This window comes from Lathyrus oleraceus, chromosome 3, assembly GCF_024323335.1.
Source record: "Lathyrus oleraceus cultivar Zhongwan6 chromosome 3, CAAS_Psat_ZW6_1.0, whole genome shotgun sequence".
Taxonomy (NCBI): Eukaryota; Viridiplantae; Streptophyta; class Magnoliopsida; order Fabales; family Fabaceae; genus Lathyrus; species Lathyrus oleraceus.
Genome location: NC_066581.1, coordinates 433,193,955 through 433,207,663, shown reverse-complemented (window position 1 = coordinate 433,207,663; position 13,709 = coordinate 433,193,955). Strand labels below are relative to the sequence as shown.

The following is a 13,709-nucleotide window of genomic DNA, read 5'->3' as shown; positions in this document are numbered from 1 at the left end:
CGCCAATTGGATTGGCGCCCCCTCTTAAAAATAACACATAGGCGCCAATTGGATTGGCTAGGGCAGGTGCCCTAGCCAATCCAATTGGCGCCTCCTTGTAATTTTTAAGAGGGGGCGCCAATCCAATTGGCGCCTCCCTTCTGCATGTGGGGTAGATTGGGAATTTTTTTGAAATGTGGGTTATTTTGGGAAATTAATTGAATAACTGGGGTATATTGGTAAAAATTCCTTTTATTTTTACCATTCAGTTGAAAATTGCAAAAATTACACTTTCACACCCCTCGCACCGGAACTCTTGCAAAAAGACTTCCGGTATGTATTTTTCCAAACCGGAAGACTTTAGGAAAGACTTCCGGAACACAAAAAAAGCAAACCGGAACACTTAAGGAAAGAGTTCCGGTTCAGATAAAAAAAAAATTCAAAAAAATTTGCAAACCGGAACACTTAAGGAAAGAGTTCCGGTTCAGATAAAAAAAAATTCAAAAAAATTTGCATACCGGAACTCTTTGGAGAAGTGTTCCGGTATGCATTATGTGTGTTCCGGAAGTCTTTCCTAAAGTCTTCCGGTATGTTTTTTTTTTTAATTTTTTTTTTTTTTTTTAATTTTTTTTTTTTTACAGAAATGAGGGTATTTTGGTAAAAAAAAATTTAATGTAGGGGTATGGATACAATTGTAGGGGTATAGGGTAAAATTTTCCTATAATTTTAAGACGAAAACCCTATAAATTTTTGGATCGGGCGGACCAACCCATATAGGTTAGCCCATTTTGATATCTAAATGTGGTGCTTGTTCTTTACTGTGAAATTATTTTGTTTGAAAAATACATATTTCTATTAATTGTGGTGAGGAAAAAAAATCTCAATAATACACTCGAGGTATAAAAATTACTACATATTCAAGTATTTTTTACACACGCTAACTAGTCTTGAGAAATACGAAAACCAACTAGTATCATATACTCCTAGTAACTCTTGAACCAAGTTCGATAGTCCAATCAGCTTATCGGATTCTTTCACATCTTCATTTCCTCCGGTAAGCCCTCTCTCTTGCTCTATCCTCTGTAAAACCCTTTCCCTATTCGGTTTCCGCTTCGGATCCTGTTTCTACATTTTCAATTGTTAGATCTCAAACCCTAATTTATGTATTGCATACTGATTGTGAAGCATTTGAAAATGTAGTTTGAAGTTTGCTAATTGAAAACCCCTTTGCGGCCTTTTGTTGTTTGGTGACGTTAATTTTTTTTAGCATTTGTTTGATTTTGTTAACTATTATTATTATTATCTTTTTGGCATCACTTTATTTCCAGGTTCAATTCGTATATAGAGTATGACTAAGTCATTGGATCTTCCTCCTAAGGGAGGTTTCAGTTTCGATCTCTGCAGAAGAAATGATATGCTTGAAAAGAAGGGTCTCAAACCCCCTTCTTATTTGAAGACTGGAACCACTATTGTTGGTTTAGTTTTTCAGGTCTGAATAATAATAATAATTAATGGTTTTAATTTCTGTTTTATGTTTTTTATGTTGTTTTCTCAAGTATTTGTTTTTACTCATTTGCTTGAATCTTTATCTTGAGTTCTGTCCTTATTGGATTGATGGATCCAAAAGCTGAATGTGAAATTTAGTCTTAGATTAGACTCTAGAGTGACTTGAAATATGCTGTGCTATTGTGAAATTTCACAATAGCTTTTTGAACTCGATTACTAGCTGTGAAATTTAGTCTTAGATTAGACTCTAGAGTGACTTGAATGTGAAATTTGAATTGTACCATTTGACATCTATACTCTTCATGAATTTCCTTGGAACTGTCACCCATTCCACATGCTTTGTTGTAACTGTGCATTTATTTTAATTTATATAGTTTTTGAATGTTGATGTTTCTCACAATAAATTTGCTTCAGGATGGTATCATTCTTGGAGCAGATACCAGGGCAACCGAAGGACCCATTGTTGCTGATAAGAATTGTGAGAAAATTCATTATATGGCTCCTAACATATATTGTTGTGGAGCAGGCACTGCTGCTGATACAGAGGCAGTAACAGGTATCTTTAATAATGCACACATCTTGTTGCCCATTTTTTTGCATTCCGTATGAAATTTTGCATATGGTTAGTCTTTCTGTTTCATCTTTTTTGTTTTTGAAAACTCGGTATCGGGTCTCGGTTTCATCTTGTTAACATAGTAGTAAAACCATTGAAATAAGATGTGTTATTTATTGCAGACATGGTTAGCTCACAGCTGCAACTACATCGCTATCATACCGGTAGAGAATCAAGGGTTGTTACTGCACTAACTCTTCTTAAGAGACACCTTTTCAAGTTGAGTTTCAGAACTTCTGTTTTAAGTGATTTTACTCCTTGTATTGACCACTAAATCTGACTCTTCAAAATATGTGCAGTTATCAAGGTCATGTCTCAGCTGCATTAGTTCTTGGCGGAGTTGACATCACCGGACCACATTTACATACTGTTAGTTCATTTTTTAAATTTAAACTTTCCTTTAATATTTAAAATTTTATTATTTGGAATTCATAACTGGATTTCTCATCTATTTATGTTCATCTTTTGCAGATCTATCCACATGGGTCAACTGACACCCTTCCATTTGCTACAATGGGATCTGGTTCACTAGCTGCAATGTCTGTATTTGAGTCTAAATACAAGGAAAGCTTGAGCGTAAGTAAACATATTAAGGAAAAAAATATGCCTGCTTCAGTTTTGCTCTAAAATAATAGCTATATTGCAAACAACCGTGTGCTGTTAAAAAAACAAGCTCCCATCCAATTCAAAATTTTTATTGTGTAACAACCAAACCTAAATACCAAAAATCAAACAAACTGAAAAATTGAAAATTCCCAAAATCAAGAAGTTTTTTTTGGTAACGATTTGGATCAATTTTTTGTTCCTATGATGCAAACCAGTCCAATCCAAACCTAAAAATTAATAAATTATACTATTGATACCATGCTTTTTTGATACCCAGAATTATCATACTAAATGAGTGGTCATAATGTATTACCTACCATGCTTTTTTGTTTTGTTTTTTATGGTCTTAAAAATAAGTTGTCCTAAAAAATAGTAAGCAAAATACTTTAGACCATAGTCAAAACTGAAAACAATCCAATCCTAACTGAAATAATTGGGGTCATATTTTATCATATTTAATTTTAAAATCAAACTAATTTTATGTTCTAATAACAAAATCAAAGGGATTGTATCAGTTATTTCCTCTCCTCTTAACCAGTCCAATCCAATTTGCAACTATCCTTGCTTCCAATAATTAGATGAAGAAAAATCAATGATGAAAAGAAACAGATAAGTGGGCGTGTAAAATTAGTGGAGATTGGTAGTAGTCTCCTTGGCAGTTTTGTTTTTGTTGTATATGTAGACTATATGGAAGGACACCCTTTAATATTCTGTCAAATTTTGTTGTATTTACATTCATTTTTAATTGGATGAAATGAAACTAATATCAGTAGTGTCTATATATAGAGGTGTACTCTAAACTTGAATATAAACAAAATAAAACTGTACTTTACTGGATGTAATTATAAGCAAAATTTAACTAGACCTATTTAATGTCATTATTCCAAAATTATCCTTTACATAATTCAAGACAAGTAAAATGTGAGATGCCTCTACATCAAGTACCATTAAGGGTAGTTTAAGAGATGCATTTCATTATTTTTTGTAAACGAATTTAAGATAATTAAATCAAACTTGACTAACATAACATCCTTAATCTGTGTGTAGGTAGTTTAGTTTTGCTTCTGATTTAGTCCAGAAGGAATACACTGTAATTGTTGTAAATTGTAATTGATGCTGATGGTGTTTGCAACTTCAATCATGTCTTGATTTTACAACTCGATAGAAAATTTCATTTGCTTTGAACATTTTGATCTGGTGCAGAGGGATGAAGGAGTTAAGATAGTTGTTGAGGCAATATGTGCTGGTATATTTAATGACTTGGGAAGTGGAAGTAATGTTGATGTTTGTGTGATAACCAAGGTTAGTTCCTTGGTGCCAAATCCTACATGTTGTTTGAAGGGATGCATATAAGTCTAATTTATGTACTTATTATTCATTAATGCTGCGCAGGGACATAAGGAATATCTAAGGAATCACCTCCAGCCAAATCCCCGTACTTTTGTCAATCCAAATGGCTTTACCTTCTCCAAAAAGACTGGTTTGTTTCAGACTAACTTATTTTACATTTGAGACGGCCATAGCATGATAGAGACAGTCGTCAATATTGAGAGTGAATATAGTGTGACACTATATATGTGTCTTATGGTACATAGTGTTTTCAAATAGCCACACTATGAAAATTGCAACACCATCCAAGTTTTGCTATTCCAGTTTCTGCCAGCTGATGTAGTGACAAATAGCTGAAAAAAAGAGAACTTTAAGATTTCTAAAAATAATAAAAATGAAATATCTGCATGCGTGCCAAACATAAAAAATTACTCTATTCACCATAATACATAAATGTAACGCCATTAACTTTTGAATGTATTAGATTAAATATGTTGTAACTTACTAGTTAACATATAATTTTAAATAATTTCTTTTAAGAAAATTATCTTATCAATATTTTCTTCTGTAACAATCCCTTTATAAATTTTAAAAAATAATATAATTGAAAAAATAATCTGAATGAGAATGGAGTAATTTCTTAGATAGATGAAAATAGGGGGTAGTATTAGTTAACATATAATTTTAAATAATTTCTTGTAAGAAAATAATCTTATCAATATTTTCTTCTGTAACAATACCTTTATAAATTTAAAAACATAATATAATTGAAAAAATAATCTGAATGAGAATGGAGTAATTTCTTTGATAGATGAAAATAGGGGGTAGTATTGGAAAGCACAATGACTTTCACCAAGACACAATTTGCACAACTTGCTAATTGAAAGGAGAGGAGAGGAGGGGAAGAAACTTCTAGGCCATAGAGAGAACTAGAAAGCAAAAGTGGGAGTGGGATAAAAATAAGAAGTGACACATGTGATGCTGCCAACGAAGGAGTAACACTTCAGAGAAGCAAAGAGTTGAGGGAATTTTTTTTTTGGGTACCAAAAAAGGGGAAGCTTTTGGAAATCCAGAAAAAAAATTAAGGGCTTGAGAGAATAATCTTGCAAAATAAAGTAAGAGGGTTGTGATGTGGTGTACTGAAGGAGGAGACGATGAATATTATTGAGTATCTATAAATTGTAATAGGGAAAAAGCTCCAGTATGCAATTTTACAAGTTCAACCAAATAGACATATGAGAAGACTTGCTTGCTGTAGATAAAAATAGAAGAGATGGATCACATAACTCACAGTTACTAGATGTGAATCTGAGTGAGTAGAGAACTTTTCAGCCTTTTTAAAACAGGCATTGAGAGCTTGTGTCAGGCCATAAAGTGGCTTGTGAAATCAGCATACCGAACTTTTATTTGCTGCTTTAGACCATTGGGGCTGCTCCATTTATACTCTCATCCATTTAAAACACCATTTAGTAAAGTGTTATTCACATCATTTGGCTTAGAGGCCAACTGTGAGAAAGAGAGCTGAAGTGTGAGGATGATTCCTAGGCTTAATAAATACAAGAGAAATTTTCTGTGTGATCAAACCTTGTCTGTTGGTGAAACCCTTTTGCTACTTTGCAGGTTTTGTACTTAATTATCTCCCATGTTTGTCCTCTACTTAAACAAAGTCACATCTCTTGCTATTTTTCATCTAATAATATCTGTATCGTTTTCATCTCCCAAGCTCTCATCATCCAAAAAATACTTAGCTTTTTAGTCTAGTATCAAGAGACAACTTTGCCAATTCAAGAAGTCCACCATCATCATCAAGCAATAACTTTTTTGCATATGAAGAACCATTTTGTTCCTACATTTTGGGGCATGTGTCATGTCAGCGATGAGGATTCAACACATAATTATTATTGTGGGAAGGGAACTGATGTATTGTTGAGTAGAAGAAAGTGGAAAAAGAGCAAACTTATGGTACTGAGATAATCTATCAGTATTGGAAGGTGATGGGTTTCCTGATCTATACACATAGGCTCAGTTATCCAGGGCCCACTTAGAGGGATAGAGAGTGAGTTAGTTATAATATGGAGCTGGGTTCTAGGAATTCGGCTAGAGAGAAGGGAATATATTTGTGGCCGAGTATAGTGAGAGTAGATCAGATGGAGAGAAGTTAAACAATTAGAGGAAGAGGAAGATCTAGAAAGACTATAAGAGAAGTTATTAAGAAAGATCTCGAGATTAACGCTTTGAATAGAAATATGTCCCTGATAGAACATTATAGCGAAAGTTGATCCATGTAGCTGACCCTAGTTAGCGAGAGTATAGTGAGAGTTATTGAATTAGGAGAGACTAAGAGACATTTAGGTTAAACCGCGTGTTTTAAAAGCACTACGGAGACTTTATTATATATAGAGAGATTACAACTAATTACATGATATAGTCGATGTGGGACTATTCTATATACAAATATTCTAACACTATGTATTTACAAATATCAACACTCCCCCTCAAGCTTGAGCATATAAGTCAAATGCACCAAGCTTGTTACATATATAATTAGTTCGGGGACTTCTCAGAGATTTTGTAAACACATCTGCCAATTGATCATTAGAATTGACAAAGCTTGTGACGATGTCACCTGACTCGATCTTCTCTCTAACAAAGTGACAGTCTATCTCAATATGTTTGGTCCTCTCATGGAAGACTGGATTTGAAGCAATGTGCAATGCAGCTTGATTATCACAAATAAGTGTCATTGGTCTTGCTTCTTCAATTTGAAGTTCCTTGAGCAACTGCTTTAACCAAATAAGTTCACATGTTGCCATTGCCATGGCCCTATACTCTGCCTCGGCGCTTGATCTTGCAACTACGTTTTGTTTCTTACTTTTCCAGGATATAAGGTTTCCTCCAACAAATACACAATACCCAGAGGTGGATCGTCTATCAATGGGTGACCCTGCCCAATCAGCATCAGAGTATCCAATTATCTGAGTATGTCCTTTATCTTCATACACTAAACCTTTTCCTGGAGCACATTTGATGTATCTCAGAATCCGGATAACAGCATCCATGTGTTCTTGACAAGGGGAATTTAAGAACTGACTTACCACACTAACCGCAAAAGAAATGTCTGGACGTGTGACTGTGAGATAATTCAACTTTCCAACCAATCTCCTATACCTTCCTGAGTCAGATAGAGGCTCCCCCTGATTGGGTAGTAGTTTGACACTTGGATCCATAGGAGTATCAGCTGGTTTGGCATTCAACAAACCTGTTTCTTCCAAAATATCCATAGCATATTTCCGCTGAGAAATCACCAAACCATCTTTAGATTGGGCTACCTCAATACCCAAGAAATAGCGGAGTTTACCAAGGTCTTTTGTCTGAAATTGATTCGAGAGATGTTGTTTTAACTGGAGTATACCCTGCTGATCACTACCGGTTATGACAATATCATCTACGTACACAATAAGATAAATACACCCTTGGGCTGAGTGACGAAAAAAAACAGAATGGTCAGCTTCACTACGGACCATACCAAACTGTTGTACTACAGCGCTGAATCTGCCGAACCAAGCTCTCGGAGATTGCTTAAGACCATAAAGAGACCTGTGTAACCTACACACCATATTCAATGACTCCCCTGAGCAACAAATCCAGGTGGTTGCTCCATATATACTTCCTCTTCAAGATCACCATGTAAAAAGGCATTTTTGATGTCAAGTTGATGAAGAGGCCAATGCCGAATGGCTGCAATGGCTAGAAGAAGTCTAACAGATGCCATCTTGGCTACAGGCGAGAAGGTATCACTATAATCCAATCCAAAAATCTGAGTGTATCCTTTGGCTACCAAGCGAGCTTTAAATCGATCAATCTTACCATCTGGACCAACCTTCACTGTATAAAGCCAACGACAACCTACTAAAGATTTCCCAGGGGGTAGAGGAACCAGTTCCCAGGTACCACTGCTTTGAAGAGCACACATTTCATCAATCATTGCTTGCCTCCACTCAGGGTGAGATAATGCTTCACCTAGAGTTTTAGGAATAGAAACAGAAGACAAAGAAGACAAACAAGTATACTGCAAAGGAGAAAGACGATGATAACATAAATCAATATAATGTGGAGACGGATTTCGTGTTTGACGTATACCTTTTCGAAGGGCAATCGGAAGATCGGACTCAGGTTGCAGGATCGGATCCGGTGATGGCGGAGGCGTCGGAGGAGAGTCTGCAACGACCTCAGGGACAGGTATGACCTCAGGGACGGGGACGACAGACGTTGGGCGACGACGCTGATATGTTTGAAGTGGTCGAGACGTAGGGGGGTCAGGAGCCATAGACTGGTGGGGGATAATGGTAGGCGGGACATTAATAACTGCCGGAAAAGGTGTGGAAGTACTTTCTTGAAGAGGTTCCGGAGATACTGGATTGGACCCGAAATATGGAACAGACTCGAAGAAGGTAACATCGGCCGATATGAGGTATCGTTGTAGAGTATGAGAATAACAACGATAACCCTTTTGGGAACGATGATAACCAAGGAAGACACACTTTAGTGATCGAGCTGCTAGTTTATCAAGACCAGGGGAGAGATTGTGTACAAAACACGTTGACCCGAATACTCGAGGAGGAATTGGGTGGAGAGGAGAATTTGGAAACAGGATTGAATGAGGGATTTTATTATTAAGGACAGATGAGGGCATGCGATTTATGAGGTAACATACTGTGAGCACCGCATCCCCCCAAAAACGGAGAGGAACATTACCATGGATTAGTAGGGTCCAAGTGGTTTCTACAAGATGCCGATTTTTGCGTTCGGCTACCCCGTTTTGTTGGGGTGTATGAGGGCAAGATGTTTGGTGCAAAATACCATTGGATGACATAAAAGTTTGAATCTGTTGGGATAAATATTCACGTGCATTGTCACTTCTTAAGGTACGAATAGACAAACCAAATTGGGTTCTTATTTCTCGATAAAATTGTTCAAAAATAGAAAAAAATTCAGATCTGTTCTTCATTAAAAATAACCATGTGCAACGTGAAAAATCATCAATAAAAGTTACAAAATATCTAGACTCAAAAGTCGACACGGTACGCGAGGGACCCCAAACATCGGAGTGAACTAAAGCAAAAGGGGACGCAACCCGTTTATTGACTCGATCAGGAAAGTGACTACGAGTATGTTTCCCTAACTGACAAGACTCACAATGTAAAGTGGACAATTTAGATAGACTAGGCACCAACTTTTGTAGCTTGGGAAGACCTGGATGACCTAACTGTGCATGTATAATGAGTGGAGAATCTGTGGTGGAGCATGTGGTAGATGACATACAGAAGTAGTAGATGCCCTGAGACTCACATCCGACGCCAATCGTCTGTCCCGAACTCCGATCCTGCAGAGTAACATTACTATTAGTAAAGGTGATAGAACAATTTAGAGAACGAGTTAAACGACTGACTGACAGTAAATTAAATGGGCAATTAGGTACATATAGGACAGAAGTCACAGAGAGAGACGGTAAAATTTGAACAGTACCAATCCCTTGGGATCGGGTTTGAGAACCATTTGCGGAAGTTATACTCGGTAAGAAACCAGAGGTAGAGAGGGAAGAAAAAAGACCTTTATTACCGGTAACATGATCAGACGCACCAGAATCGAGGACCCAAGGACCAATAGGAGATGATTGAGAGAAGCAAACAGATGAATTACCAGTGTGTGCAACCGAAGCCGTGGAACCAGAGGTCTGATTATTCTGACACCACTTGAGAAAATCCTCGTAGCTTGGCGTAGGGCTCTGAAGAGAAGGTAAAGTTTGCATAGTATCTGGATTATCAATTTGAGCTGCATTTACCTGGCGTGGAGGTCTGCCATGTAACTTCCAGCAACGGTCGATAGTATGTCCAAGCCGGTTACAATGGTCACACTTGGGACGAGGTTTGGAGTTGGATGACCCTCCTCGAAGGCGATTCTGATTGTTGCCAAGAGATGCAAGGGCAGCAGTGTCACCTGGTGTCGGAGCAACAATAGATGGAGGGGAAACCGGACCAAATGCATGAGGTGTAGCCAAGCGCAACAGGTGTTCACTAACTGCATCGTAGTTAGGAACAATAGTACCTGATAAAATCTGATTACGAACGGACTCGAGTTCTGGTGGTAGTCCCTTAAGTGCCATGACCATGAAAAATTTACTTTGTTGTTCGGAATGAGCTGTTGCATCTTTTGCATAAGGCATGAGAGTTTCGAAACTCGCTTTCAAGGCATCAAACTTACTCAGATAGGCTTGCATATCCATATTTTGCAACTTCAGTGTGTCGAGTTTGAGGATGACGCTGTATAGACAATGAACGTCGTTGGAGAAGACTTTCTTAGCCTTTTCCCAAACCTCATTGCAAGTGGAGAAGGCTTGATACTGCGCTTGGAGGTTGGGTGCGATGGAAAACCATAACACAGTACAGAGAGAGGCATCCGTTTTCTTCCATTTAGCGAGTTTTGCGTCGGCAACATCAACCAATTTTGTGGTTAGGTGATCTTCATATCCCTGACCATGAAACCACATATCGACAGCACGAGCCCATACGTTGTAGTTGGCTGATCCGGTTAGTTTTTCACATGGGATAAGCGGAACTTTAGTAAACGAGATGGAATCAACATCTCCCATGGTTTAAAGAAACAAAATCGGGGTTGTGGAGACCAGATCTGTGAGCGATGGAGGGAGCCGAGTGGGGCGGCTGGGAAAACCGGCCGGATCGGGCAGCAAGGTGGTTTTACCCTAGAAAACCGGAGAAGTTAGAGGCAAAACCGGAGAAGTTAGAGACAAACCGGAGTGATGACACGATTTGAGAAAAAAAAATTATCACCGGAAGACAGTGGGTCAACCGGGTAAAGCACGACAAAAAGTTGTCTCTTAGTAGGCTCTAGATACCATATTGAATTAGGAGAGACTAAGAGACATTTAGGTTAAACCGCGTGTTTTAAAAGCACTACGGAGACTTTATTATATATAGAGAGATTACAACTAATTACATGATATAGTCGATGTGGGACTATTCTATATACAAATATTCTAACACTATGTATTTACAAATATCAACAAGAGTAGATCAGATGGAGAGAAGTTAAACAATTAGAGGAAGAGGAAGATCTAGAAAGACTATAAGAGAAGTTATTAAGAAAGATCTCAAGATTAACGATTTGAATAGAAATATTTCCCTGATAGAACATTATAGCGAAAGTTGATCCATGTAGCTGACCCTAGTTAGTGAGATAAAGCTTGGTGGTTGTTGTTGTTGTAGAGTATAGTGAGAGTCATACTGGTTAATTGTGAAGAGTTAGGAGAATTGTTTCTCTGGTAGGGGCCTGAAGCTCTACACTATCCTTGCTGTAAGAGCCGTTGTGTTCCTTAATTCCATATACACTCATCCATCTAAAACACCATTAGGAATATTCAATCCATTTGGCTTTGAGGTCAACTGCAAGAAATAGAGCTGAAGTGAGGATGATTCTAACAGCAGTAGGTTTAAGTTGAGGGGAATTTTTGTGTATTTAAACCTTGGCTGTTGGTAATTGTTACTAAGCAGCCTTTGTACTTGTTTTTCTTCATTATTTGTCCTATTTAAAAGAAGTCACGGCTCTTTGCTATTAATCATCTTATACTGACTGTATCATTTTCATCTCCCACATTCTCATTCTCTCAAACCACTTATATTCTAATATGTATAGTATCTCAAACCACTCTGCCAATTCAACTAGTCCACCATCACCATCAGTGTAGTCAAGATCGAATACTGGGTCTCAAGATCTTACGATCTTACGTGCTAAAGTTGCCTTTTAGTGCTACGATTTGAGAAAAAACTTTTTTCGTGCAATTTGTGGTCAAGATCGAGTGCTAGGTCTAAAGATCTTACGATCTTACTTGCTGAAGTTGCCTTTTATATAACTATCATAATATGAAAATACATGATATCTTAGATGATTAGACTTGTATGTTAGACTTATGTTTTTTGAGCTACTTATTTTGAACAAAGTCTTTTGAACTTAAATTATAGAATGATAATTATGAGTTATTAATTAAATTGGTTGAATTTTGTGATTTATAGGTTATTTTGTCCATGTATTATAATTTTCATGTTTTTGTGTCTATATGTATGTTAAATTACCATTTTACCCTTCCGTAAGATCTTAAATACCGTGCTATGATCCTAGTTTTAGGATCTTTCACGGACCGTCCAATCCTACTTAAGATCGAGCAAATTGTGCACATCTCATTTAGTATATACTAATATACTGCAATTCCACTTATGAACCATATTTTATAAGAACTTTTTTGCATATGAAGAACCATTTTGTTTCTTCCTAGAGGGGCATACGTCAATGGCACATAATTATTGTGGTGGGACAAGGAAACCATTTATTGTTAAGTAGAAGAAAGTTCAAAAAGAATGAGCAGTCTATTTATGGTACTTCATAATCTATAAGAATTGGAAGGTCTGATTGTGTACATTTTTAGGAAGCTACCCAGGTATTTCATCTGGTTCCATTCACATTGAAAGAGTGTAGCCCAATACAAGGAGGCTAATTGAACTTCACCATATGTAGGGGTGGCAATGTAGGGTGGCAAACGGGCAATGCCCGCGTCGTATAAGCCCGCAAAAAAATATGTCGGAGTAAGCATAGTTGAGGGTGTGGGTCTAAAATCTTGGCCTACCTGCAAAGTGAGGGCGGAGCGGGGCGGGCATGTGGGTACTATACTTTTTTAAGTTTAAAAATATAAAAATTTATGTTAATGTCCACGCCCGAAAAAAACGTGGTGGGACAGACACATTAGAGAGTGTGGGTCTAAATTTTGCCCTGCCGCAAAAAAAGAACCGGCCAAACGGGCGCCCGGCAGATTGTGCCCGTTGTGCCATCCCTTCTCCGCCGCTGCCTTTCTTCTCCCTTTCTTCTCCGTCGCATCTGCAAAACAACCAAAGAAAAAAAGCAAAAGTGGATAAACCGCTCCGCCCAGGGTGCAACCCCCGACCCGCAACCTGCGTTTGCGGCGATCTCGGCCGTGTTTTCAAACGCCGCTCCACCACTCTCTTCTCGTGCGGCTGGTGACCGCTCCGGCTGGACCGCACGGAATCGCGCCTTTCGCGGCCGCGATTGATATCTCTGGTTTAGCATGGATGATATACATGCATGCCATTATTTAAATTTGCATGCCATTATTTAAATTTGAACAAAATAAAATTCTACTGTAACTTTGAGAAATCAGAAAGAAATTGATAAGTCTGATTGTTTCCTACTTTTCTTGTTGCTTAAAACAGAATACACCTTTTGAAATTTTTGATGTTGTTAACTTCTATTGCAGAGGTTCTCTTGACAAAGATTACTCCTTTGAAGGAGAAGGTTGAAGTAATTGAAGGGGATGCTATGGAAGAGTAGCAAAATAGGTGTCTGAAACTTGTGATGTTATAATTGTACTTTCAGAAGCTTTTTTTAACCTACAATGATTTTCATTTAATTAGATTATATGAACCATCTATTTCTCATTTGGAAGTTCTCTTTGTCATCTCATTTCTAGTTTTGGCTGTGAAAGCTTGACATAACTTAAAACAAAGTTAAATTAAAACCAACTGGTCTTTGAACCTAGTCGGGTTTGATTTGGGTCGGACCCCTTATAATTTTATTTTTGGATACAAGAAAT

The 13,709-nt window shown here is 37.5% G+C and overlaps 1 protein-coding gene across 1 annotated transcript; it reads left to right on the top strand.

Moving 5' to 3' along the window:
- The first annotated feature begins 845 nt into the window (after positions 1 to 845).
- LOC127128063 (proteasome subunit beta type-7-B) lies at positions 846 to 13,554 on the top strand. Its single transcript, XM_051057315.1, has 9 exons — positions 846 to 1,033; positions 1,308 to 1,468; positions 1,900 to 2,041; positions 2,221 to 2,317; positions 2,398 to 2,467; positions 2,570 to 2,674; positions 3,908 to 4,006; positions 4,097 to 4,184; positions 13,374 to 13,554. Exons 2-9 carry the CDS (start codon positions 1,328 to 1,330, stop codon positions 13,445 to 13,447), a joined length of 816 nt encoding a protein of 271 aa, XP_050913272.1. The 5' UTR covers positions 846 to 1,033; positions 1,308 to 1,327; the 3' UTR covers positions 13,448 to 13,554.
- Positions 13,555 to 13,709: the final 155 nt, after the last annotated feature.